This window comes from Xenopus laevis, chromosome 1S, assembly GCF_017654675.1.
Source record: "Xenopus laevis strain J_2021 chromosome 1S, Xenopus_laevis_v10.1, whole genome shotgun sequence".
Classification (NCBI taxonomy): Eukaryota; Metazoa; Chordata; class Amphibia; order Anura; family Pipidae; genus Xenopus; species Xenopus laevis.
Genome location: NC_054372.1, coordinates 38,527,488 through 38,553,967, shown reverse-complemented (window position 1 = coordinate 38,553,967; position 26,480 = coordinate 38,527,488). Strand labels below are relative to the sequence as shown.

At 40.7% G+C, this 26,480-nt stretch overlaps 2 protein-coding genes across 2 annotated transcripts in view; one reads left to right on the top strand and one right to left on the bottom strand.

Annotated features, from left to right (window-relative positions):
* galntl6.S (polypeptide N-acetylgalactosaminyltransferase like 6 S homeolog) overlaps window positions 1-26,480 on the top strand; it is a 578,928-nt gene that overhangs the window by 27,966 nt on the left and 524,482 nt on the right. The window lies entirely within an intron of this gene.
* Window positions 823-6,255, bottom strand: LOC121399286. The gene is made up of 2 exons (XM_041579521.1): window positions 2,096-6,255; window positions 823-1,279 (listed from the first exon to the last, which is right to left on the bottom strand). Exons 1-2 carry the CDS (start codon window positions 5,893-5,895, stop codon window positions 973-975), a joined length of 4,107 nt encoding a protein of 1,368 aa, XP_041435455.1. The 5' UTR covers window positions 5,896-6,255; the 3' UTR covers window positions 823-972.

The following is a 26,480-nucleotide window of genomic DNA, read 5'->3' as shown; positions in this document are numbered from 1 at the left end:
AGCATTCATATGGGCAATGAGTTCGTTTAGAGCACAAGGACTAACGTATTAAATGATATTTAATATTTAAAAGAAACAGTGCATATATATAAAAATGATATTACAAAGATGACAGTTGCAAATACAGTAAATAAAATAAAAGGGAGTAAAAACACAAAGAAAACCCTTACTTTACCAAGTTTTGAAGTTGTCAGTGTATTTCCTCTGAGGCACGAGTTGGAAGCTGGACATACAATCCACTGAATAAATGGAGCCTCCTTGTATGACAATGTGATATTGGGAATGTCACCTTTTTATTTCCTGCTGGGACACTCCCCTCATTACCTTATGCATGAGGTAGGAGTGCCCAGGAACATGTCATTTACGACCCCCTGCAGGGGGTTTGCTACTCTCAGGCAATATTCCCCAATATCCCTTAATAAAATATGGGTACTTGCCAGTACCCAATACTATAATAAAAACATGGGCAGGCTGTGATCCATATGTGGGCAAGAAGAACAATACCAAACACTAATAGGTTCCCACTTTCCAGTACCCCAGGAACCAGCCCTACTAACAGGTGGGTATAGGCTAGCCCTGTTTGGTATTGTTAGGAAGCATGTGACCTCCTCATAACCAATATGTAAGTTATGAGGTTGTGAATCCTATGACACAGGAGATATGGATACTTTCCTATAATCCATAATTTCTACTAGCTATCCCCCCCTGCTGCTCTAGGTCCACAGCTCTGTTCTTTGATCAGCCGATCAAAGAACAGACTGGCCCAGCTTCCTTGCCCAAATGGTGTGGCTCCAGACCGTCTCAGATGACAGATATGGATGTCACCTTTCCACAGCCCCCTGGTGAGATATAAAATTAAGGGTCTCTGTGTGAGCCTGAGACTGAGTAATTAAAGTATTAACTTTTAAAATGCCAGTGCAAGGTGGCCCTGGCATGACACCTCCCCCCTCAGGAATGGGTACAGAGGATGGCCTATCGGCCTTCCCCTGTGCCCACTAGCTCAGCACAGTCTCCCTGTCTGGAAAGACCATCTGCATTCCCATGCTCACTGCCCTTTTTGTGCTGTATAGTGAAGTCATATTGCTGAAGGATTAAACTCCATCTGAGGAGTTTCCCATTATCCCCAGCTACTTTGTTTAACCAGCTTAGTGGATTGTGGTCTGTGATAACCGTGAAATTGCGCCCATAGAGATAGGGTTGTAATTTCTGCAAGGCCCAAACTACAGCTAAACATTCCTTCTCTACAGTGGCATAGGCCACTTCCCTGGGTAACAGTTTCCTGCTCAGGTATATAACAGGATGTTCTTCCCCTTTACTGTTAACCTGGCTTAGGACAGCTCCCAGGCCATAGTTAGAAGCATCAGTCTGTACCACAAATCTGCGGGTAAAGTCAGGAGCTTGTAGAACAGGGGCACTGGCCAGGCTAGTCTTTAGAGTCTTAAAAGCCTGGTCACAATCGGCTGTCCATTCCACTAGACGGGGTAGCTTCTTTTTGGTCAGGTCTGTTAGGGGTTTGGCCAAGGTGCTGTAATTTGGGACAAATTTCCTATAGTACCCCGCAGTGCCCAGAAAGGACATTACTTGCTTCTTTGTCTTAGGGGTGGGCCAATTTGTAATTGCCTCTACTTTCCCTGGCTCAGGACGAAGTGTACCGCTCCCCACTCTGTGTCCCAAGTACTGCACTTCAGTCATCCCTATTTGGCATTTCTCAGGCTTAATAGTTAAGCCTGCCCCCTGGATCCTGTCTAGCACTTGGGACAGGTGAGCCAGATGCTCCTCCCAAGAGTTGCTAAAGATGGCGATATCATCTAGGTATGCCACCGCAAAGCCTTCTAGTCCACCCAGTAGTTGATTTACCAATCTTTGAAACGTGGCGGGGGCGTTTTTCATGCCAAAGGGCATTGTTTGGAACTCATACAACCCAAAAGGTGTTATAAATGCTGACCTTTCCTGTGCCTCTGGAGACATTGGGATTTGCCAGTATCCCCTACTTAAGTCCATTATTGTAATGTACTGGGCGCCAGCCAACTGATCCAACAATTCATCTATCCTGGGCATAGGATACGCGTCAAAGGTGGTGACTAAATTTAGTTTCCTGTAGTCCACACAAAACCTAGTAGTACCATCCTTCTTTGGAACTAGAACTACAGGGGAAGCCCATGGGCTGTGGGATGGCACAATTACACCAAGCCCTATCATCTCCTCTATTTCCCGCTGCAGGTTCTCCTTTACTTCCAGGGATACCCGGTAGGCCATCTGCCTGATAGGGCGATTATCCCCGGTGTCTACATGGTGTATGGCTAGTGAGGTTCTGCCAGGTTTTCCGGAGAACGTACTAACATAAGAGTTAAGTAACCCCATCACCTGAGTTCTTTGGTTAACGGTGAGCATGCTGCTGACCTGTGACCCTCCTATGCCCTCTGTTCCCTGGGCCATCGCAACTAAATCTAGTAAAGGATCAGAACCTGATTCCTCAGCCATACCACAAACTGGCATTACAGAGACCTCCCGCTCATAATGGGCCTTGATCATGTTTACATGATAGACCTTTTTTCTTTTCCCATCTTCATCTAGGGCAATTACGTAATTCACATCATTAGCCCGTTCCAGAATAGTGTATGGGCCTTCCCAGGCAGCCTGTAGCTTATTCTGACGCATTGGCACCAGGACCCACACCTTCTGTCCTGCTTCATAAACCCTTTCTCTGGCATGGCGATCATACCATTGTTTCTGGTAGGCCTGTGCCTGGGTTACATTGTTATGTGCCAATCCCGTCAATGCCTCCATCTTTTCCCGGAATCTTATTACATATTCAACTACTGACACCTCAGGAGTATCTAGCTTGCCTTCCCATGCCTCCCTTACCAGATCTAAGGGGCCACGTACCCTCCGCCCATATAACAGTTCAAATGGGGAAAAGCCAGTGGATGCCTGTGGTACCTCTCTGTAGGCAAATAGGAGGTGTGGGAGATAACGCTCCCAGTCCTTCCCTTGGGATTCTACAAAGGTCTTTAGCATATGCTTTAGGGTGCCATTAAAACGTTCACACAGGCCGTTAGTCTGGGGGTGGTATGGGCTGGCAATTAGGTGGTTCACCTGTATTTTCTTACACAGGCACTGCATCAGGTTAGACATGAATTGAGTCCCCTGATCAGTGAGCATTTCTTTGGGAAACCCCACTCTTGAAAATATGCTTAAGAGGGCATCAGCAACCTTGTCTGCCCGGATGGAGGATAGGGCTACTGCTTCTGGGTACCGGGTAGCATAGTCTACCACAGTGAGAATAAACCGTTTCCCTGAACTGCTGGGTATAGCTAAGGGCCCTATGAGGTCCACAGCTACCCTTTGGAAGGGTTCATCAATAACTGGTAACGGAACTAATGGGGCCCTTCCCATGTCTCCATTTTTCCCCACTCGCTGACAAGTGTGGCACGAACGACAGTAATTGGCAATGTCTGTACCCATGTTAGGCCAATAGAAATTATGTACTAAACGGGCCTTGGTTTTCTGTACCCCTAAATGCCCAGCTAGGGGGATTTCATGAGCTATTCTTAGAAGCTGTTCCCTAAATTGCAAAGGCACCACTAGTTGCCTGTCACTTACCCACTTCTCTGGTGTAGTTGTAGGCATGGATTCCCTGTACAACCTATTTTCATGCCAGTATATTCTTTCTTTATCAGTCTCAGCAGGGGGTTGGGCTGCAAGGCCTCTCATCTTTTCGAGGCTGGCATCGGTCAGGAGGGCTGCCTCAAATTCCCGACCGCTTGCCTCAAACCTGGGATCTGGTGTGAGTGTGAGCAGGGCCCCAGAAGCTGGAACCCCCCTGTCCTCTGGGTCAGGACACAGCAACGCTACAGGCAGGGGACTTCCTTCAGAGGGGCCCTCCTCCCCACTCAGTGACAGACCCTCCAGCCCTGTACCCCCAGTCTGATACTGGCTTGCCCTTACAGACTGCTGCCGGGTTACTGCTGCAACACAAGGGAGGTTCCCCCCTCCCACATCACAGTGGCTTGCTACTGGGAATCCCCCTACACTCCCTGTGAAATTGTTCTCCCCCCGAGATAGAGATGGGATATACACTTCCCCTCCCCCCAGGTCTATGCATGGGGATTCAGCTGGCTCTAATACAGAATTGCATGCAAACACATCCTGATTTCCCTCCCAGCCCCCATCACAATCAACATCATTATCAGATACCTGTAGATGAGCAGGATTCACGTAGGGCTCTGCTGGCTCCAGAGGGTCCCCTGCGGGCACATACTGTGACACCAACCTGCCCAAGTCAGTACCCAGTAACACATTAGTAGGGATGGTTTCCGACACCCCTACCTCCCGCAACCCCCTCCCTGCTCCCCAATCCAGGTAAACCCGTGCCATGGGCACTGCAGGATGGACTCCCCCAAATCCTGTGACAGCCATGGTCTTCCCGGGAATAATATCCTCACAGTTTACTAGCTCTGGGCGCACTAAAGTCACCTCTGCTCCTGTGTCTCTGAGTCCCACAGTTACCTGAGTGCCCACGGTAACCGGCTGCAGATTGTCCTTGTGGCTCCCCTCTGTCCCAGCAACAAACAAAACAGAAGGAGATGGGCCAGGGGGTTTTCCAGGTGGTGTAGGTTTCCTTTTGTCAGGGCAGACATGACTAAGGTGGCCCACCTTATTACATATAAAACAGCGGCGTGCATCCACCTGTCCCGGCCTTACCCCTGGGCTACTTGCAGGAGCAGCTGCAGATCCCCCCGGTTTGTAAGAAGGGAAGGAGGGGCTTCCTCCTGGCTTTCCTCCTTTCCAGCTATGGGACCCTGGGTTTGGAATAGGCTTCCTGGATACTGGCATCCGGTTTGCAGTATATGCATCTGCAATTTGTGCTGCCTGATCAGCAGTTTTGGGCTCACGGTCAAGGACAAACTGCTGGACTTCCACTGGACAGATACACAGGAACTGGTCCAGTATCATCAGGTCCTCCAATTCTGTAAATGTTGAGACACTGCGACCCTGCACCCACTGATGGAAGGTGATTCTCAGCCTCCCAACCACATCAGTGTAGCTGTCGTGCGCCCCACGCTGTAGACTCCTGAATTTCTTGCGGTGTACCTCTGGGGTGAGGTTAAAGTGCCTAATTAAAGCTTTTTTTATTTCATCATAGTCCCCATCATATTCTAGTGGAAGGTCCGCAAAAACTTCCAGAGCTTTGCCCTTAAGCCCTGGGGTCAGGAAACTTGCCCACTGCTCACGGGGTAAATGAAATTGCCTGCAGGTTTTTTCAAACCCCCTCAGAAAAGTGTCCAGATCCCCATCCTTCTCCATCACGGGAAAATTCTCCAGACGGGGTTTGAAGACATTGGCCTCCCGGGAGTCACTGCTGTGAGGTGGGGCAGTACCTTTTTGGAGCCGTGCCATCTCCAGCTGGAATTGTCGTTCTGCTTGGCGCTCAGCTGCCTCCCTCTCTGCTGCTGCTGCTGCTGCTTCCCTCTCGGCTTGGCGCTCAGCTGCCTCCCTCTCTGCTGCTGCTGCTGCTGCTGCTTCCCTCTCGGCTTGGCGCTCAGCTGCCTCCCTCTCTGCTGAGGCCTGGCGTTCTGCTGCTGCAGCCTCGGCCTGCTGGTATTGCAGTATAAGTTGTAGCCGTAAGTTAGGGTCCGATGAGCCCAGCTGCTGCAAAACCAGTTGCAGAGAAGATCCTGTACCACTCTGCGAACTGTTGCTGCCACTCTCATCAGAGTGGTACTGGCCAATAGCAATGTCCATGGTTTGGCCCACCTGCCCAGTGCTGGACTCTTGGTCACTTTCAACCAGGGATGCAATAAGCCATTCCTTGGTCTGATTTGCTACTGCAATCCCTCTCTCCTCACAGAGTCTGGACAGCTGTTCCTTGCTCTGCCTCTTGTAGGATGCCATCTCAGAGGTCAATTGCCAAATAAAAGATAGGAAAGAAAAAAGAAGGGAAGGGCACTACTGTTTGCAAGTGTGTCTTTTCTAGACTATGCACTGCGTTTGTCCTTGAAGACTGTATATTCCTCGCAAGGATGTACAGTCCTTTAGTGCAAGGGTTAAACACTTAATCCAAGCACTAATGCTCTAATAAAAAATTAAATTATGCCACCGCTGCCAACCAATTGTCACAAAACCGACTCACTCAACCACACTTAACTCTTGGGTTTGGCTACAAGGGGTTACAATCAGTCTCTCAATCACCTTACACACAGGTTAGACTAACATCAGACACCCCAAAAACACACCAACACCCACAAAGTTCATTCGCTGCCACCATCTATCATTAACAGGCGATAGAAACCTAATGTGACTATTCCCCTGCCCTCTATAACAGGTAATAACTCACACTACACAATACATCAAACACTCTCTCCTATGGTAGTTACTCAGGGTAAGATCCTACAAGTCTAACAAGCACTCCAGCAGCCAAAAGGTTAATCTACATTCAAACACACTTTCCTGCTAGCCGTACTAGTTATCCAACATACAAATAGGCAACTTTCCCTTTCCACACATACGAAGAGTTCATACACGTAGGCACAAGCATTCATATGGGCAATGAGTTCGTTTAGAGCACAAGGACTAACGTATTAAATGATATTTAATATTTAAAAGAAACAGTGCATATATATAAAAATGATATTACAAAGATGACAGTTGCAAATACAGTAAATAAAATAAAAGGGAGTAAAAACACAAAGAAAACCCTTACTTTACCAAGTTTTGAAGTTGTCAGTGTATTTCCTCTGAGGCACGAGTTGGAAGCTGGACATACAATCCACTGAATAAATGGAGCCTCCTTGTATGACAATGTGATATTGGGAATGTCACCTTTTTATTTCCTGCTGGGACACTCCCCTCATTACCTTATGCATGAGGTAGGAGTGCCCAGGAACATGTCATTTACGACCCCCTGCAGGGGGTTTGCTACTCTCAGGCAATATTCCCCAATATCCCTTAATAAAATATGGGTACTTGCCAGTACCCAATACTATAATAAAAACATGGGCAGGCTGTGATCCATATGTGGGCAAGAAGAACAATACCAAACACTAATAGGTTCCCACTTTCCAGTACCCCAGGAACCAGCCCTACTAACAGGTGGGTATAGGCTAGCCCTGTTTGGTATTGTTAGGAAGCATGTGACCTCCTCATAACCAATATGTAAGTTATGAGGTTGTGAATCCTATGACACAGGAGATATGGATACTTTCCTATAATCCATAATTTCTACTAGCTATCCCCCCCTGCTGCTCTGGGTCCACAGCTCTGTTCTTTGATCAGCCGATCAAAGAACAGACTGGCCCAGCTTCCTTGCCCAAATGGTGTGGCTCCAGACCGTCTCAGATGACAGATATGGATGTCACCTTTCCACAGCCCCCTGGTGAGATATAAAATTAAGGGTCTCTGTGTGAGCCTGAGACTGAGTAATTAAAGTATTAACTTTTAAAATGCCAGTGCAAGGTGGCCCTGGCATGACAGTCCACCAATCTGGACTGGACTTAAAATGTGTTTTGTTGTGTCAGCTATATAGAAAAAACAAACAATTGCTGCATTTTGGCTTTATTAACAGTGCCACCATTTGTGCAATTTAAGGTGGACATACTTGGCCGACCCCAACAATATGTAGCCCTATTGGTCTAAGGGCCAAGTGGTCAAATGTACACTTACACCAGAATGTTCTCCTTCACTGCACATTTGGCAAAATTCATTTTACAGCGTTATCACTAAAGAGTTTAGACAGGGCACCATGGCCTTAATGTGGGGGTGGTTTATTTCAGTTCCATATTTGTATAGCTTTATATGCCCCTATGTATTTTACCAGTGGTGATCCTGGGGCTGCTGTTGCCTGAGGCAGGTTCTCACCTTGTCTTGTGGCTGCCCTGTATTTGAAGGGGTTGTACTTAATGGACGTTGGTCTTTTTTTAAAGCCAATTTAACTATATAACTATGTGGCATGGTTTGTTATTTTACTAATGATGTGTCATAGTTTTGAAATCTGCAGCGTTCAGAGCATCCACTAGTTCCTTATAATTATGTTTAAATGAGACAGCTTGAGAGGCATTTGGACGAGCAGATTAAAGTACATTTTGTCTTTAGTGTACAGTAACTTCCAGCCTCTACAGGGTAGGAAAGACATGGTTTTCTTACATTTGCTCCTAAACCTGTAAAATGTTTGTGTGGGAAGAATATAGTTTTACTTTTTATACATATTTTCAGAAATATCAACATGTAAAGCTTGCTAAAAATTCAGTAATTTCTGGCATAGAACTTGTCCTGGATACTGTTCTCTTAAATGTAATGCAAGTTAGTATGTTATGTAATGTATGTTAGTAGAATTTGTAATAAGAATTTTCTCTGTGGATTCTGCAGTTCTGTATATTTCCTTTTTAATGCATATTGCGGGGCATATTTTTATGGAAACTGGAAACATGTAAATGAGTTTGTCAGAAAGAGATATAGAAAATAATTCCCTTAGAGCATGCTTGAAAGCAGAATGCTTCAGGCAATGCATGGAAGTTTCACACAGTGCAAAACCTCTAGGGTGTATGAAGGCGAGGTGGAAGAAAATGCAGTTGAAGCCTTGGATAGCCATGACATCCTTTTTATTTTTGAAAATTGAAAATACATCATATCAGAAGCAATTTAAAAAGTTGTCTGAAATCATTCTAAACAAATTATTAGCAAAAATATAGTAACAAAATTGTAGGGCCCATTACATAGACTGCAGTGTTTCATATCTTGGTGTTTTTCTCAATAATAAGTGCAGTGGAATGGTGTCTACTTTGTTGTTATTTCCATTATAATTAGAATTGCTCATAAATGTAATTCCTAGGCAGTGATGATTGAATAAATTTACCAGATTTGTGGTCATTTCCATAGTAAACTCGCTAAACTGCGGCAAAAATTCGCCGGCAAAATATCTGCTGCGTCAACTCGCACGCATAACAATTATCATGCATCAAAATTATTTATATTACACAATTGTGTATGCACTAGACAACTTTGATCATTTCTATTTGTCCATAGTGGCACCAGGTGTGAAAAGAACCAAGCAAAGAAAATTGCAATGTGAAATAGGGCATTTCAGGATTTCCATCTTGCTGTTGAATGTTAAAGGCATGCAAAAACTCCTGTTGACTCTATTGTCACTTTAATATGGTGTAGATGCCTATTGTACTTCCTTACTGATACCCTGCAGTTTAATAAAGGCACATGCAATCCAAAGAATAAGAAAATTTGATTCTGAACAAAAAGAACAAGTATTTTTGCCAGACCTCTTCTCTTTTGATCTAACATCCAACTAATTGTATAACTGAGCATCAAAGTAAGCCAAACAATGTCAAAGAATAAGCCTGAAATAAGGAAGAGACCTGCCTTTTTAATGTTAATTGTTTGAATAGCTGTTACTTTGTTGTAAACTATTAATCTAGAGATTATGGATTGAACTGCTTTCAGTTCCTGAACAGAGATCCTTTGTAAACTTGATTGGGAGTTGCTATAATATTCGCTTAAATGAACCAGTGTTCCTATGGGATAAATTCCTTTTTACCAGACACAATTATTCATGTACAGTCTTGTCACTGAATATGAATAATTTCACCAAATAGGTGCTCCTGTGCATTTTTCAAAGTGACAGCCCCAATACGCTTTAGGAACATTGGGGAAACATTTTATCCAGAATAATATGAACTTTCGTTCCTTTAAAAGAATATAGAGTTTATTTTGTTCTTTTTGATTTCTGAATTATTAATGTATCTGAACATGTTAGAATTCCTGCCGAGCACACATTTCTGTGAATCAGTTTTATATCATTGCTGATATATGCAGGGTCTTGTGCAAGTATTCAGACTCATAACCAGTTTATTTTCATGGATATCAAATCCATCCCTGGAATTTTGTGTTTTTTTTTTTCAATTTCCTTAAACCAGTATCATATAACAAAAACTCATTTTAAGTTTAGAAGTTTGAAATAATAATATCTTTGGTTTGGTTTGTTCTTTGGTAATGTGCACACATGGTCAAGGGCCTGAATATTTTTGCAACTGGTTATATACATACATTGAAACCTGTTCCAAGTGTTTGGTGAAAGAGGTGTTCTAAAATTTTGTTTAGATAAGTGTGAAATGTGACTGGCTAATTTTGCTGGAATTTGAATCTGCTTTCCTTCTTGACATGGGTTATAGGTACCAAAAACAAGTTTAGTTCCATCCAAAAACATTTATTAAGTGCACATTACTAATAAAATATTATACAACTATTATCATACCACACAACAGAGGTACTCCATTTACCCATGGCTCCTCCCTCTTAACATATTTCACAACATTGGAAGAGATCTTGAATTTGAATTAGCTTTAGCAGGGTCATGACAGAGAACAAGCCTATATTCTGCTGTACTAAACATTTTAGTCTACACCAGTGATCCTCAACCATTGGCTCACAACAACATGTTGCTCACCAACCCATTGGATGTTGCTTTCAGTGATATCAAAGCAGGTGCTTATTTTTTAATTTCAGGCTTAGAGCCATGATTTAATTGCATAAAACCAGCTGTAATGCCAAATAGATTCTCCTGTAAGCTGGCAGTCCACATAGGGGCTACCTAATAGGCAGTCACAATGCTTAGTTAGCATTCCCAGAGACTTTTTTTCATGCTTCTGTTGCTCCTCAACTTTTTACATTTGAATGTGGTTCACAAGTAAAAAATGCTAGGAATCCCTGGTCTAAACCCAGGGCATAACAGGACAAGGGTGCCCAACATCATATCTATTATTTAGTACAGTTTTTGAATGTAACCTTGTAGAAAGATTATTGTAATCATATAAAAGAGCCAAACAACATAGCACTTTCACTGATATTCTTTTTTTGTTTTATTTTTGCTTAAACTTTTATTAGAACAATTCTTCTAAAGGCATCTTTCTAATAAAAAGCAAGTATCATGGTGTGGGTTGTTTGTTTTTCAACAGTCAGCACAATATTCCATTTTTCGATTCCTTTATTGCATGCCTTGTTATATTCTAGTTAGTTAGTTAGTACTGCCACAAACATGCAATAAAGATTTTGCTGCTCCACAATTAATACATTGCCCTTTAGTGTGACAACAGGGGCCCACCAGAGAGACTATGGGCCTAGTTGTACCTTGGTCCCTAGCCCTAATAGAATTCCACCACCATTTCAATCAATTCTACCCTACTATCAGAACAACAATAATAGATACCATTTGACTCAAGAATAAAGCAATAAAAAAAACCCTTGTACTAGAACTAATATATTGCCAAACATGTTTAAGACATACCCATACTTAGTATGGTTATGTATTTGTGCATTCTCTTATTTGTTCCAAATATTGCAAGGTTTTATTCCTTTGATAACTTTTCATACATTGTCCTTCTTGAGCCTAGCATTTTGCACACATAGATAAATGGATAGATAGATATTCAGTGGTGAAAGGTAAGACATACACTAGTCTTGTTTTGATCTTTCAGAGGAGAACATATCAAGTTTTTATTTTCTTTTAATTGTTCCCAGGGCTGTTAAATTCAAAAAGCAAAAGGTTGACCTTGTTTTCAATTTGACAGCAAATGTTTCATCTTGTGAGCTAGAGTCAAATACTTAAATATCTTCACGGCTTGTGATTTTGTGAAGGTAGATAATGTGATGAATCTTGCACTGGTCAGCAGTACTCTGTGGCTTTTGAGAATTAAACTTTTAATAAAGAACATCAAGTATAAAGGGACCGTTTCAGTATTCTATATCATTGTACTCTTACAATTGTGAACTTTTCAGTATACTTTTAGTTCTACCTGTGGGTAACCATAGATTTTAAACTGTGTTAATAGTATAGATACCTGTATTCAATGAAATGTACATCTAATGCATTATGACAGTGCTACTGTTGTTACTGTTTGCACGTGATCTATAGCAAGCAAACATTTATTTTCAGACAGGTGACCAGCAAATCCTATATGCTTATTGGTTACTATGGGTTACATGACTTTAGGTGGCCATACATGGGACAAGCTTCTATGCTCTCCAACTAATTGGGTGACAGGCTAAATGGATGGAGAGCATGCGAGAAGCCACATAGGAGATGCATTGTCCTAGCCAACAACATGGTGCAGATTATCAAAGTAAGCTTTTTATAAATCATTTTTCCTAGAGGGAATTCTTATAAGATGTGTGGGTTTTAGGTAGAGACTCCACTGTGCTTTAATTTTTAATTCCCCAGTATCTTTAACAGAAACTATGGTAAAGAATTGTGTGATAAAACTATTCAATATTACTATTGGAATGATATTGCATGACAGAGTCATGAGAGTTTGTCCATATTAAAATGTAATTCTAAATATAGGGAGGATGTATATTTTCCAAATGTTGTACATTTGTGTTGGCACAGCATATATTTACTTGTCTTCTTTGTGTGCAGGGAGTGAGAGTAGTAGCGATGGTGTCAGGGGCTAACAACTCTAGAATCGGGGACGTTCGGACCAAGGAGGAAGTGATAGACTAATTGCGGAATGTAATATGCTTCATTAGTGCAAAAAACATTTGCAAAGATGTTTGCAAATGATAGCGACCATGTTTGCTCCATTTATGACTGATTAAAGACCTCAACGACTTCCTCGCAAAGTTTGCGACCAAATTGCTTTTGCGAACATTTGCAGTATATGTAATAAGATTTTGCAGTCACAAACATATCAGGCTAATCCGATCATTCAGCCCTACAGCGATGGCAATGGGCGCCTACTTGAGGACCTCATCAACTAGCCATTGCTATTCTCGATCGCTAAGGAAAATCAAGCCTTCCTGATCGATATCAGGCCAAATTGTGGCCAAATTATGATTGGGGAGGACCATCGGAATACCCCATACATTGGCAGATAAGCTGCCGAATTGGTCTTAAGGATCAATATCGGCAGCTACAACCTGCCCATGTATGGCCACCTCTTAGTTTAAAAAATCAGTAAAATTATTTGTAAATGTTATTGATATCTAAACAGTATCTGTCTGACAGTATCTGTCTGACAGACCTGAAGGAGAACTGACTACTGCTCCATTGTGCTCCATTGAGTCAGAACAACATCAACATTTACATTTACAAATAACTTTAAAACCACTGAACATTTTCAATGAATATTTATAATATTTAGTTATTTAGAATTTTATTTTATTTCAGTAAGTTTTTCGGTTTAGTTGTTCTCCTTTAGAGAACTGCCTGAATATGAGCAGCCCATGTCAGTAAAAACATTTTTCAAAAGCATCCTTATTTATTTATTTTTAAACAATACGTTTCTCTGTCCCTCGCGTGGTAGCTAATCTTAAAACAGAAGTGATGCCAAAGATGGACTTTTAGAACTGTAGCACAACTTTGCATGTCCTTCTGTTCCACTTATTCACACTTATTTGATACGATTGGCTGGCACAGTTCACTCAGTTGGATCAATGACATGCAGATGAAGCTGGAGAGGAAGGGCATTCACAATAGTACTTCAGTTCCACACTTCTGCGATCTCCTGTTTGCCTTCCTGAGAGGTGGAAGGAAAAACATTTTGGATCAGGAATCTGCTGATTTCGATAGAGGATTGCTTTAAAAAATTTGGTTTTTTCATTATACATTTTTTTACACTTCTGAATGGATTGGTGTAGCAAACTGAAGAAAATGCTCACAGCAAACTGCACAATACCCTCACAGATAAAAACATAATTTGGTAACTAGTTGCCAATTTAACATTTTACAAACAGCATCAACACAGTCAATTAACATTTCCTTCTGTAAAGCAATCATTCTTATTTCTAGAAGACACATCTGTCTCTTTCACTTATCAGGAATAAAGCCTTTATGGCAGTTCTTAAAATACCTGTTCCTTTTCCGTATAATTCATCATGTCTGGCAGTTTAACAGTTTTTCGTTTTGGATCTCATGCCGTTTTGTTCGTAATATTCTAAATGTCTAAAAATGGCTTGTAGTGTGATAAATGATCTAGTAAAATGAGTATAGAGACACCTAGTCACTGGAGAGTGTTACCTGAATCAGTCTGAAAAGATATTGGATTTACAGCAAATTAAACATCATTTTTAACATCACTAATTAGAGCAATTCAAAGATGTGAAATGAATAAATTAGCAAAATTATGCAGGAATTGCTTAATTTCATGCAAGATAGTATGTTCCCTGCAAAAAAAAGTAGTTGTATGTTGTTTTATATTTAAAAAAATAGTCAAATTGCTTATTGGATGTACAAATTTCGGCAAATTCAGGGAGTGGGGGAGTGAAAACCCTTGGAAAGTGATCCTAAGGCAGGTGCCCTATGAACTAAAGGGTCATTGCCTATAAAATACAAAGGGATAAAACAATAAAATGCACAGTATTTGTCCCAGGTATTGTTGCTTTAACTAGGCACGGGCAGTTACTCTCACTAATAGTGATGGGTGAATTTGCGGCGTTTCGCGCCCATTTTTTACGCCGGCGTCCGGTTTTTCGAAAAAAAAAATTTTGACGCCGGCGAATTTTTGACGCAAATTTTCGCGGGCGTTTTGCGAATTTATTCACTGGCGGCGAATCGCGCAAATTCGCAGCGAATTTGCGCCTGGCGAATAAATTCGCCCATCACTACTCACTAAGCATAAAGTTACTGTGCTCAGGGTCGGACACCCGGAAAAAACCCGGTGGGCCCCAAAAATTCCTCCGGCTCCGCTCAGCCCCATCTGCGCATGCGCGTCAAGGGGGCGCTGTCTGCACATGCACGTTGAGGGGGCGCCGTCTGTTGCAGGTGCACCGAGCGGCACCTTCGTCGCATCTGACCCTGACTGTGCTCCAAATGACCCTCAAATTAATAAGGGTGGCTTAGCCCTCAAGGCCAGGGTACTAGTGACCAACGCTAGCTTAAAACAAAATCTGCACACATAGGATTTTATTCCCTTTCACTGGCAAGCTTAACTAACAACATTAATAAATCAGACTGCTTCAGCCTATTGTAAGATGAAATGAAGTGGCAGGGTGCATTGGTAAGCATGCACAGATTAAATGGCATCCGCACATGAAAATGGAGTAATGATGAATAATGATCCTTGTGGACTGGGTGAGGTAACCAGTGTCTCATTTGTAGCCACACTAATGAAGAGTAATATTAGACCTATATTAGACTTAATGCATCTCATACCATAGGTGATAAAGTTGTGGTTGAAAGGTTATGATAACTATGGTTTCATTATACAATATGTAATGGGACATAGTCATTATACAGTGCAGTCTAGTGTTACATTGGAGCACATATACAAATTATACCATTCATCATCACTGCACATAAAATGTGTGATTATGCAGTTTTCTATGTATAGCTATTCACCCAGCCAGGAACATGAAGTATTTGTACACCGTTGTCTGACCACGGTAAGATAAACTTGATGCTTTGTGAAAGAGAGATCGGCACCCTCTTTCTGGGTGCATAATTCATAAATTTCACTGACGCACAAAGCATCTGCAAGCAGGGCGTGACCCAAAACGTTATACCTCTGCATTAACATTGAAGTGAAGACTAGTGATGGGCGTATTTATTTGCCAGGCTTGGATGTGCAGCAAATTTCTGCATTTTGCCACCTACAAATTGTTTCGCGAAAAAATTTGCTGTAACAAAAAAATTGCTAGTGTAAATATTGTCGTGCTTCAAAATTATTTTGACTCCCATTGACTTTAATGCATTTGAACAAAAAAAGTTGCACATGTAAAAATTGTGGAGTGCATAAAAATTGTCCAACATCACAATTATTCTCACGCCCATTGACTTCAATGCGTTTCGCAAAGTTTTCGCCATTTTGCGATTTTTTGGTTTTTGTAGATGGGATCAGCGACCCCATTTGAAAGCTGGAAAAAGTCAGAAGAAAAAGGCAAATAATGAAAAACTTAAAAAAGAAAAAAAAAGAAGGCTGATTGAAAAGTTGCTTAGCATTGTCCATTCTGTAACATACTAAAAGTTAACTTAGAGGCAAGTTCCATTGAAACTCGCCAGCTTTTATTTGTTGAGATTCTTTCTGGTGATTCATACAGTACCATCTGTCATAATTAGTGGTGTAACCAATGTACACCATGTCCCAGAGGGGCCTGGCGCACAGCAATACTTACCCAGGAGCCGGGACCCTGTCTGCCTATTCTCTACCACCTACTGCCCACTGCACACCAGTGTCTGCCACCTGCCTGTACCCTCCTTCCCTGCCTGCAGGTAGGAATTTGACTAGGGAGGGGGATATTCTTTTCAGCTATAAAGGAAGCAGACCCTGTGGTCCAGGTCACCTGTTCCCTGGTCTTCCCTACACAACCATGGAGTCTGCTTTTCTATTGTTATGTGACTGGTCACAGTAATATCCAGGCCAGTGAAGTTTGGTGCCTATGGCTGGGATGGCAGCTGTACTCTTGGTACTACCACACCATTAGTGCAGTCTAGCATAGCTATTGATAGATGTAGATCAGACCTGTTGTAAAATCGACAGCTTAAATTAATATTAGAAGTATACTGTAAGTATAAGAAGACACAGAGGAACATGAAAGGTGCACACGGACACATAATGTTCATACATGCTGATACAGTTCTCTTTGCTCAGAATACGATTTGTACTTGTAATTTCAGATTAGGCTCTTAAAGACACAGTATCAATTACAGAGCTATGCTTATATTTTATTTAAAGCCATCGTTTTAGCTGAATAGGAGCTTTGTTCATTACCGGCTTCCTACTTGGGAATAATGTTATTCCTTATTGTTTTGTACTTTGGCAGAATCAGTCAAGGGGCCATTATTTTAGCAGAAAGCTGTGACCAATTGTTTAAAAAAATAAATGATACTTGCACTGAATAAGGAAAGAAGAAGGTTCGTTAAAACTCCCGTTCAAGAGCAGTCATCAGTCTCCCTCCATTGGATTTGACATTGCCGGAGAAGCTGTTATAGAATCTATTTTTAGTTCATTATTCTGCCCAAACCTATTCTCTTGTACAGAGGAAGTAATAGCTATGTTTTGTTTCATTTTTAACAATAATTTACTACCTGGCTTTTATTTTTTTAAATATTCTTACATTTGACTATTCAGGCAATTAAAGATCAGCTAAGATGATATTTGTATATTATGGCCACCCTGGTATGGTATGAAGACCTTTTGGGAGAGGTTCTTCATCTATCAACATGAATCTGGCCTCTCTTCCGTTTATTAACCGAATCTTAGACAGATATCAGTCAGACAGGCTGTCATTGGCCCTGTGCACACAATAGTAAGCTGCCAAGTTGGCAGTGAAGGTCTGAATAAAGGTACAGTAGTTTGTTATGCAGCACTGTGTCTGAATATTAACAGAAATTGATCATTTTAGTCACAATCTAATATAGAATGATTCCAGCACATTTAACCCTGTCTTCAGTTTACTTTCATTGTGTTTTTTTGCACCTATGCTTCAGAGCATATACCTTTTGAAGGCATTTTAGCATTTTAATTGGAAGCCATATAGTTTCATACAGTTGCTTAAAACAACAAATCAAAACTCAAAAGGATTACGCTTATAATCACTTCCAAAACCAAAAGTTTATGGATTACGTTGCAATGGTTAGCACTTCTGTCTTGTGCTGGGGTCCTAGATTTGTTTCCAACAATAGCATATACATGGAGTTTGGATGTGCTTGCAGCAGTCCCCCCCCCCCCGCTCCACTCCAGAAATGTCCAGGTAAAAAATTGATCATGAATTGATTAGATTGAAATGAGTCCTGCACCGGATCGAGTACCCAAGAGTATCAGCTTAATACCAACAAAGCAGTTGGGTTCTGGGTAGCAAATACTTAATTCTCTGACCATACAGGTAGTTTGTGGGTAACCCGCCTGGGTACCTGGCAAATGTGAGGGACTGGGTCTTCCCACCTTCCCTAGTGCTGTAGGAATTTTCTTACCTTTCTGGGTGAATGGGTGGTGGAGTGACGCTACTTTCACGTCTACGGTGGTGTAGATTCCTTGTTTGCGGGTGCCAAGGTTGACTTATAGGGTCCGGGTAGAGTAGGGTCATGTGTTGGGTGCCAGGTGTGGGTCAGGTTAGGGGTCAGTGGGTCTGGGCCAGGCACAGGACCTCCCAATTGGACTCATGCAAGACTCTAACTTAGATTGTGAGCTCCACAAGGGTAGGGAATGATGTATAAATCTCTAGGCATCATTGTATAACATAAAAGGCAGTAAATAAATAAAGAATATTAAAACAGGTATAAAATCTATTATCCAGAATGCTTGGTACCTGGGAGTTTCCAGATAAGGGATGTGTTATGTTCCCCTATGGTTTAAATCCCACATGTATGGCCAGCTAAAGGTTGGACCTAAACTGAATAAGGAAGGGGTCGCAAGTCCTTTGTCCATGTGCAGTGTGCCTTGACAGATTCCAGATTTGGCCATGTGCTGCCATGTGCTCAGTGCCAGTCTACTTCCTGGTTTCACTCCAGCAAGTAGTGCAGGAAATTTAGCCAAGTTGTGGGGACCAAAAGATGTGAGGGGCCTTTGGAGGGCTTGGGGTATGGGAGCCCCAAGTTTGAATGAGCTCAATCCTGGACGGTTTAGAGCTTGGAGGCAATGGAGGGACTGTGACAGCAGCTGCCTGTGGATGGAGGCTGATTTGAAAGTGGGCTTGTGAGGTGCTCACACTGCTGATAGAGTTGGAGCTGTGGACTGATGAATTAAGCAGTATTTCATGCTCCGCGACAGTAGGATAGCTTTGGAGCCAGCCTGAGGATTGAGTTGCTATGGATGGCTGACCCATCTGTGTGAGTCCCTGGTGAGAGGGAGGGTATTGAAAAGCTCCAGTGTGTCCCCTGTTTGAGAAAAGGTGTTGTTCATGGGAGCAACTACTTCTGTCCAGCAGGATAGTGCTACCCGGGGAAAGTTTAAGAGCCCTTGGGGGGAAAAGGGAATGTGACTGTCTTAGTCCACCAGGGGAGAAGTGTGGGACTGCACCTGGTAAGGACTGTGACTGTGTATGGGTTCCCCAGGGCAGGGGGTTATTGATATGTGATTGTATTTTACTCTGCACTTTTCCATTTATATAAAGTTATATTTGTTTTACTGCAATTGGTGTGGTAAATCATTTGTTCCTAGTGGGGCCAACCGTAGGTGTATCTCCGGATCCCACTAGGTGGAGGCACTGCTATGGAGAGAAATTCCCAGTACCCTTTCATTTATCAAAGGGGATTCAGGGCCTGTGGATGGTAAGAAATTAATGGTGTATATCCTATGGCACAGGGAGGTGGCCAAGATGGGGTTACAGTTTTGTAATTTGGATCTTCATACCTTAAGTCTGCTTAAAGGGATACTGTCATGGGAAAAAAAAATTTTTCAAAATGAATCAGCTAGTAGTGCTGCTCCAGCAGAATTCTGCACTGAAATCCATTTCTCAAAATAGCAAACAGATTTTTTTATATTCAATTTTGAAATCTGACATGGGGCTAGACATTTTGTCAATTTCCCAGCTGCCCCTGGTCATGTGACTTGTGCTCTGATAAACTTCAATCCCTCTTTACTGCTGTACTGCAAGTTGGAGTGATATCAACCCCTCCCTCTTTCCCCCCAGCAGCCAAACAAAAGAACAATGGGAAGGTAACCAGATAACAGCTCCCTAACACAAGATAACAGCTGCCTGGTAGATCTAAGAACAACACTCAATAGTAAAAACCCATGTCCCACTGAGACACATTCAGTTACATTGAGAAGGAAAAACAGCAGCCTGCCAGAAAGCATTTCTCTCCTAAAGTTCTGGCACAAGTCACATGACTGGGGCAGCTGGGAAATTGACAAAATGTCTAGCCCCATGTCAGATTTCAAAATTGAATAAAAAAATCTGTTTGCTCTTTTGAGAAACAGATTTCAGTGCAGAATTCTGCTGGAGTAGCACTATTAACTGATGCATTTTGAAAAAAGCTTGTTTTCCGATGACAGGATCCCTTTAAATTTAATTAAGCATTACAGATACCCCATAGGATTGTTTGCCATCGATACGAATTAATGGTGCTTAGTTACTATCAATTAGAAGTAATTAATTTTTTTAACATCAGGATTTGCTTAAAATGGATGATGGGAGATGTCCTTCCTGTATGAGGAATTCTATACCTGTATTAAGCTGCTGTAGTAATGCTGTGAAAGTAAGACAAAAAAGATTTAGGATCTAAAAGTATCTTCTAATATATACAGACTTTTCTATTTAGGATATGGCGTCTGAACCAACACCTATGATGGTCAGGCCAAATTCTAGTTCTGGTCAGTGAGAATGGCAGCTAGGAATCATTTGCTGAAGCAAGAGAGTTAATGGGTGGCCACATTCTGTAGCATCTCTAGCAGATGTCTCACCTGACAGATCATTAATCTTTGTAAAATAATTTTAACCAAAAACCCATATAAAAATGTATTTTAACATGGTATTATTTCTCCTTACACTGGGATATTCTTATATCTAAAATACCCTAGACGTAACTTTAAGGAGTTTTCCTTTCTTTTCCTCAGGACGATTTTTGTAAATTACACCATTATTTTACAGAACCATTACAGAACCATTCAAGTCAATTCAGGCAGGAAGAAAGTGATGGTGTAAGAAGCTGTGACTTTAATATTTTTTGCAGTATTTTTAAAAACAACAGCCGCAACTCAGCTTGATAAATAAACCCTTTAATATCTGACTGTAGAACTAAGGAAACACTGGATTTTTTGGAGTCTTTTTTGGAGTCTACTAGCAGTTATACAAGTTAAAGTAAAGCAACCAAAGTAAGCACAATAATCCCTTGCTTATCTGCTATCATTCGCTATATTTATATTTATTTGCAAATAAGACATTTTTTGTATATAATTATCAATAATAACACAACTTTAGTCTGATGCCTTTGTTTTGATGTGAATGAGCTTAATATGTGAAATATTGGATTTTTCAGAGTTTGACATGCTCTGCTAATAAATATAATTTAATTAATTTAAAACTTTAATTCAGCTATTAAATCCTAGCGAGATTAAACAGCACAGTTCTTAAAAGGGCGCTGTAACACTGAAATGAAATTTTGTTTAAATGCAATTACTTGAATATCAAAGACCTTGATGATATTGACTTACATTTTCACCCTCTAAACCTCTTTTCCTGCCTTTTTAACTTACGGTTCTTAGGTCACTTTGACTGGCAGGAAAGATTAATTGGGACTAAAAGTACAAACATGGCTTTGTGTATTAAATTTAGTATTTAAGTATGTGATACTTATCCAGTGTCCTTATATTAAATTCTGTATTTTTTGGATATGTGTTAAAGGTTTGTCAATTTGTTGTATGTTGTTTGTTAATAATATGCTTGAGGCACTCCTATAAAAAGTATGTTACATAAGGTATCCCAAATCCAGAACTAACTCCAAGGACCTGGTCATTGCTCACTCTTCCACCTATAGTAGCCACCTTTGGCTTCAGGAGGAGCCTTCCGCTACTCAGATGCTGCCAGGTCCTAATGTGAGAGGACCAAGGAGAGAGTTCTGGGCAGGCTAGGGAACCGAACATGTAGTAGTAGAACTGGAAACAGAAAGTGTAGTCAATGGCCAAACAGGCAATGCAGTACAAGATCAGAAAACAGAAGCATAGTCAAGGTCACAAGCCAGGGTCAAAAACTGTCACGCAGTACAGAATCAGAATCCGAAGAATGGTCAGTAACTGGTCAGTACAGGCAGCAGGATAGCAAAGTCAGGGACTGCGCCATATTGTTTGTAGGGTAGGCACTCAAAGAGCAGTCCTCCAAGCAGTAGTAGTAAAAAAGGTCTTTATTAGAGTACAAGTGTGGATTACAGCCTTACGCGTTTCGTGATCTCACATAACGTATTCATTGAGGCCTATAATTAAGTGTTGTGAGAACACAAAACGCGTAAGGCTGTAATCCACGCTTGTACTATAATAAAGACCTTTTTTTACTACTACTACTACTGCCTGGAGGACTGCTCTTTGAGTGACTACACTACAAACAATACGGTAATGTCCACTCCCTTATGCTGAGGGTCTGGGGCAGAGCACCTGAGCCTCCTCGTTCACGTGGTCTCTTTTGAAAAGAAATGTTTTTGATAAAGTCAGGGACAGGCAAGGGTCAGGAACAAAGATTAGACACACCCAGGAACTATGGAAAATAGAACCTCGTTGGGCAGTGAGTATTTGAATGAGGCCCATTTAAATATTTGAATTTCGCACCAAACATGATGATGTCAGGTGCAGACTCACGTCAAACCCAGAGGAGCATCATTGGCATTTTGATGCGAACCCGCCAGGAGTGAGATGGGCGTCCCTGCCAGCTCCCTAGATCACCATGTATTTGGCATACATATTATTTTTGAAATATATGCATTTTAATAACCCGAATTGTCCATTTAAGCATCTAAACATGCAGGCAGTTTAATTGCTTACTGAAAAAAACATAGATTGTAAGCTCCACTGAAGCACAGACTGATTTTAGTGAATTATGAACAATCACTGTAAATGTGTTTGCATTATATAAATAACAGATATGAAATTAATTAACAGATAACATATCATCTATAAGAAGAGAAAATAAAATTACGTTTAATTAACCCAAAGTAAACATATCACTTATGCTTTTAAAATAAGCTAGTTTTATACAAACTGGAAACTGCCTTTCATTTGTAACAGAAAACCCACAAACAAACATGTATTATATAAACATTAACATTATTATGAGACTGTGCATTCTGTGTGTTATTCTTTGATATTAATAGACTGCGTATGTCAGTACACGTAAAGGATCTCGTAGCTGGAAATTCGATATGCAGAAAACTCTGGATAACAGGAAAGCCATCCACAGATTACAGTTCAAGCAAGTACCTTAGACTTGCATTAATTCATAGTTGGTTTATCTCGTGTTTAACCTGACTTTTCTGTAGACTTTAGAAATAGTGATCGCAGTGATTACAGGAATATCTAGAGAACCCCAGGTCCCAAGTATTCTGCATAATATATATTAAACATCAGATGAGAACATTTGATTGATCTCTGTATAAAAGACCCCTTCAGCTTCCAGTTTACTCCTAGTGATGTAGATAATAAGCCCAGTAACAATACAGTGTACTGAATGAGATTTTAACATTCTGCTACATGTTGCCTTAGAACACTGGTCTTTGTATATCTAAAGTCTAGATTTTAATCCATTAAAGGAAAACTATACCCCCAAAATGAATACTTAAGCAACAGATAGTTTATATCAAATTGAATGACATATTAAAAAATCTTACCAAACTGGAATATATATTTACATAAATCTTGCCCTTTTACATCTCTTGCCTTGAACCACCATTTCGTGACTCTATCTGTGCTGCCTCAGAGATCACCTGACCAGAAATACTACAACACTAACTGTAACAGGAAGAAGTGAGGAAGCAAAAGGCAGAACTCTGTCTGTTAATTGGCTCATGTGACCTTACATGTGGTTTGTATGTGCACAGTGAATCTTACGATCTCAGGGGGGCTGCCCTTATTTTTTAAAATGGCAATATTCTATTTATGATTACCCAATGGCACATACTACTAATAAAGTATATTATTATGATAATGGTTCATTTACATGAAGCAGGGTTTTACACATGAGCTGTTTTACTCAGTGGGGCTCATTTATTAAAGCAGCGCAGCGCATAAGTGGACGCAAAAGGTTGTCTGCGCCATCACAAGCGTGATCGCTAATATATTTGCGTGATATTGCGCATAACACAGAGCTTTTGCGATGGTTTTGTTTATGCGCATTGCGCAAAAGATTGGGCATTTATGTCGCAACCGATGCCGTGGTTGTTAGGGGCGTGGCTGTGGGCGTGGCTACAATGCGCTTGCACTGCGGCCGTCGCAGATTTGCGTCTGTATATGTGCAAAACTGCACCCGGTCAACAGCACCACAATTTTTACGCCTGCCTCTTCGTGGCGTAATAGTAACGCTCTTCAAAATGCGCATTCCTGCCCAGCTGCGCTAGTATATTCAAGATGAACAACCCTTGTAAAGTGCATATTAACCACGCCTTCCACCCAACATGTTTATATTGACCAAGGTTCCTTTAAGGGTATCAGGTAGGCTAAACACCTTTGCAACCAAACAAATATTAGCACAGAAACAAATGCAGATGCGTCTAAGTGAACGCAATATGCGCAATATGTGACGCAACTAATTAAAGCAGCGCATTCATACATGAGCACAACTAATCCTTACCTTTGCGGTATCTTCCTGTGCGCACAATTTATTATAAGCACTGCGACAGCTGATACGCAGTTTCACACGTCGCACCTGTCTTGTGTCTACATTAGCGCACAAATCGCACTGTTAAGGTATCGTGCGCTACATTATTAAATACTCGCATGCGCTGGGCAAATGTCTGGCCACTGCGCTCTTTTTAGCGCTGCGCTGCGTTAATAAATGAGCCCCAAGGTGAGCAATTTCTGGTCATGTCAAGATACCTTGTTCCACCCATAGATATGTCTACTAGTCTACTGTCCTAGGACTTTGGTACCTGAAAAATCCCCCTGCACCCAAAAAAATCAAACCATATACTGATTGGTTAATTTTAGGTGTGTGCCTTCTTACTTAATGTTAAATTAGTATTCAAAAACTTCAAAAAGCTTAATAGACCATCACAACTTCTTACAGGATAACGTCTATTTCTGGACTGAATGCATCCTCTTAGAGCCTCCTGTATTGTGTGGGTGCAAAAGTCTCTACTTTTCCTTCCTGTTCATGAATGAGACCTTTGTATTTTCCATCTACACTGTACATAACTGTAATTCAATGGTAGCATTTAAAGGAAAACTATACCCCCAGACATTGTGGTTATAATAAAAATATATTATATAAAAGAGTTCATATGTAAAACCCAGCTTCATGTATTAAAAACATTTTCATAATAATATATACTAATATAATATATATACTAAATAAAAAACTGCCATTTTAAGAACTAAGAGATCCTACAATTCACGGTTCACACAAACAAACCATACGTTGGGTTACATGAGCCAAATAACAGACAAAGTTCTGTGTTTTGCAGTTACAGTTACAGCTGCAATATTTCTGGTCAGGTGATCTCTGAGACCACAAAATGGTGGCACAAGGTAAAAGATTTAAAAGGGCAATATTTCTTTAAATTCAAGTCTGGTAAGATTCTTTAATATGATATAAACTAGCTATTGTTTAAGTATTAATTTTAGGGTATAGTTTTAGCAGGACAATGCTCAGTGCACTCTACACTGGCTGTACAAACAGCCAGATGAAAGCCACATAACAGAATGAGGGATTTTGTAACTGTAAATACCGGCATGTGTAATAATTTTGACATCAGTTTTCATTACTATAAGATTAGCCTAAAGGCCATCTTCCATATTATCCTCTGAAGTCCAAACCCAGGACACTCACTGCATGTGTGCTTTAAGAGAAATGCTGTGGCATATATTGAAAATAAATACAGTACATGATAATAATTATACCAGAAAAGCTGAGCTCACTCTACCATTCCTTAGCTCTTTACTTCCAAGCAACTCATTATGATACAAACACAAATCACCAGATCCAACTCAAATTTTTCTGAACGAATTAGAATTAAAATAAAGGGAAAGCAGCCATGCATGCAATCAATTCACAAAGCAAGTAATTGCAAAGCTAGACACAGGGCTTATGAGCAAAGAAACATAACACTATACATTTCAATGAAAAAATACATTTCTTTTATAGATATGTCCTGTATTTTACTCCTGGTTTGCCCCGCTCCCAATACATCATCAGCTTGCCTATAGACTTCACGGCACCGTGAAAGCTTATAAATAATAGTTGCTTTGATAATGTACAACTATAGCCCTTGCCTATGATAACATGACAAAGGAATTAAAAATAGTTTTTTCTGTTATACCGTTATACAGTCTACTTTTACAGGCATAGGATCCTTTACACATAAATCCATTATCCAGAAAGCTCTGAATTACAGAAAGGCTATCTTTAAAAATGATTTACTTTTTCTGTGTAATAATAAAACAGTACCTTGTACTTGATCCAAACTAAGAAATCCTTATTGGAAGCAAAACCAGCCTATTAGGTTTATTTGATTTCTACATCATTTTCCTGAGCATTCTGGATAACATGTCCCATACCTGTACCATATTAAGGGGCAGATTTATCAAAGGTCAAGGTGAATTTTTGAATGAAAAAAATACGAATTTCAAGCTATTTTTTTTTGTACTTCGACTAGGGAATAGTACAAATTTGATTCAAATTTGAAAAAAAATTATAAAACTTGAATATAGAAATTCATCATGTACTGTCTCTTTAAAAATTCAACTTCGACCAGTCGCCATCTAAAATTTGATCTAATGCGATATTCCTTTGATTCGTATGATTCGAATTCGATCGAATACGGACCTATTAGATCAAAAACAGACCTATTCGACCAAAAAAAAACCTTTGACTTCATTTCAGTTGATCTTTTTTCATTCGAA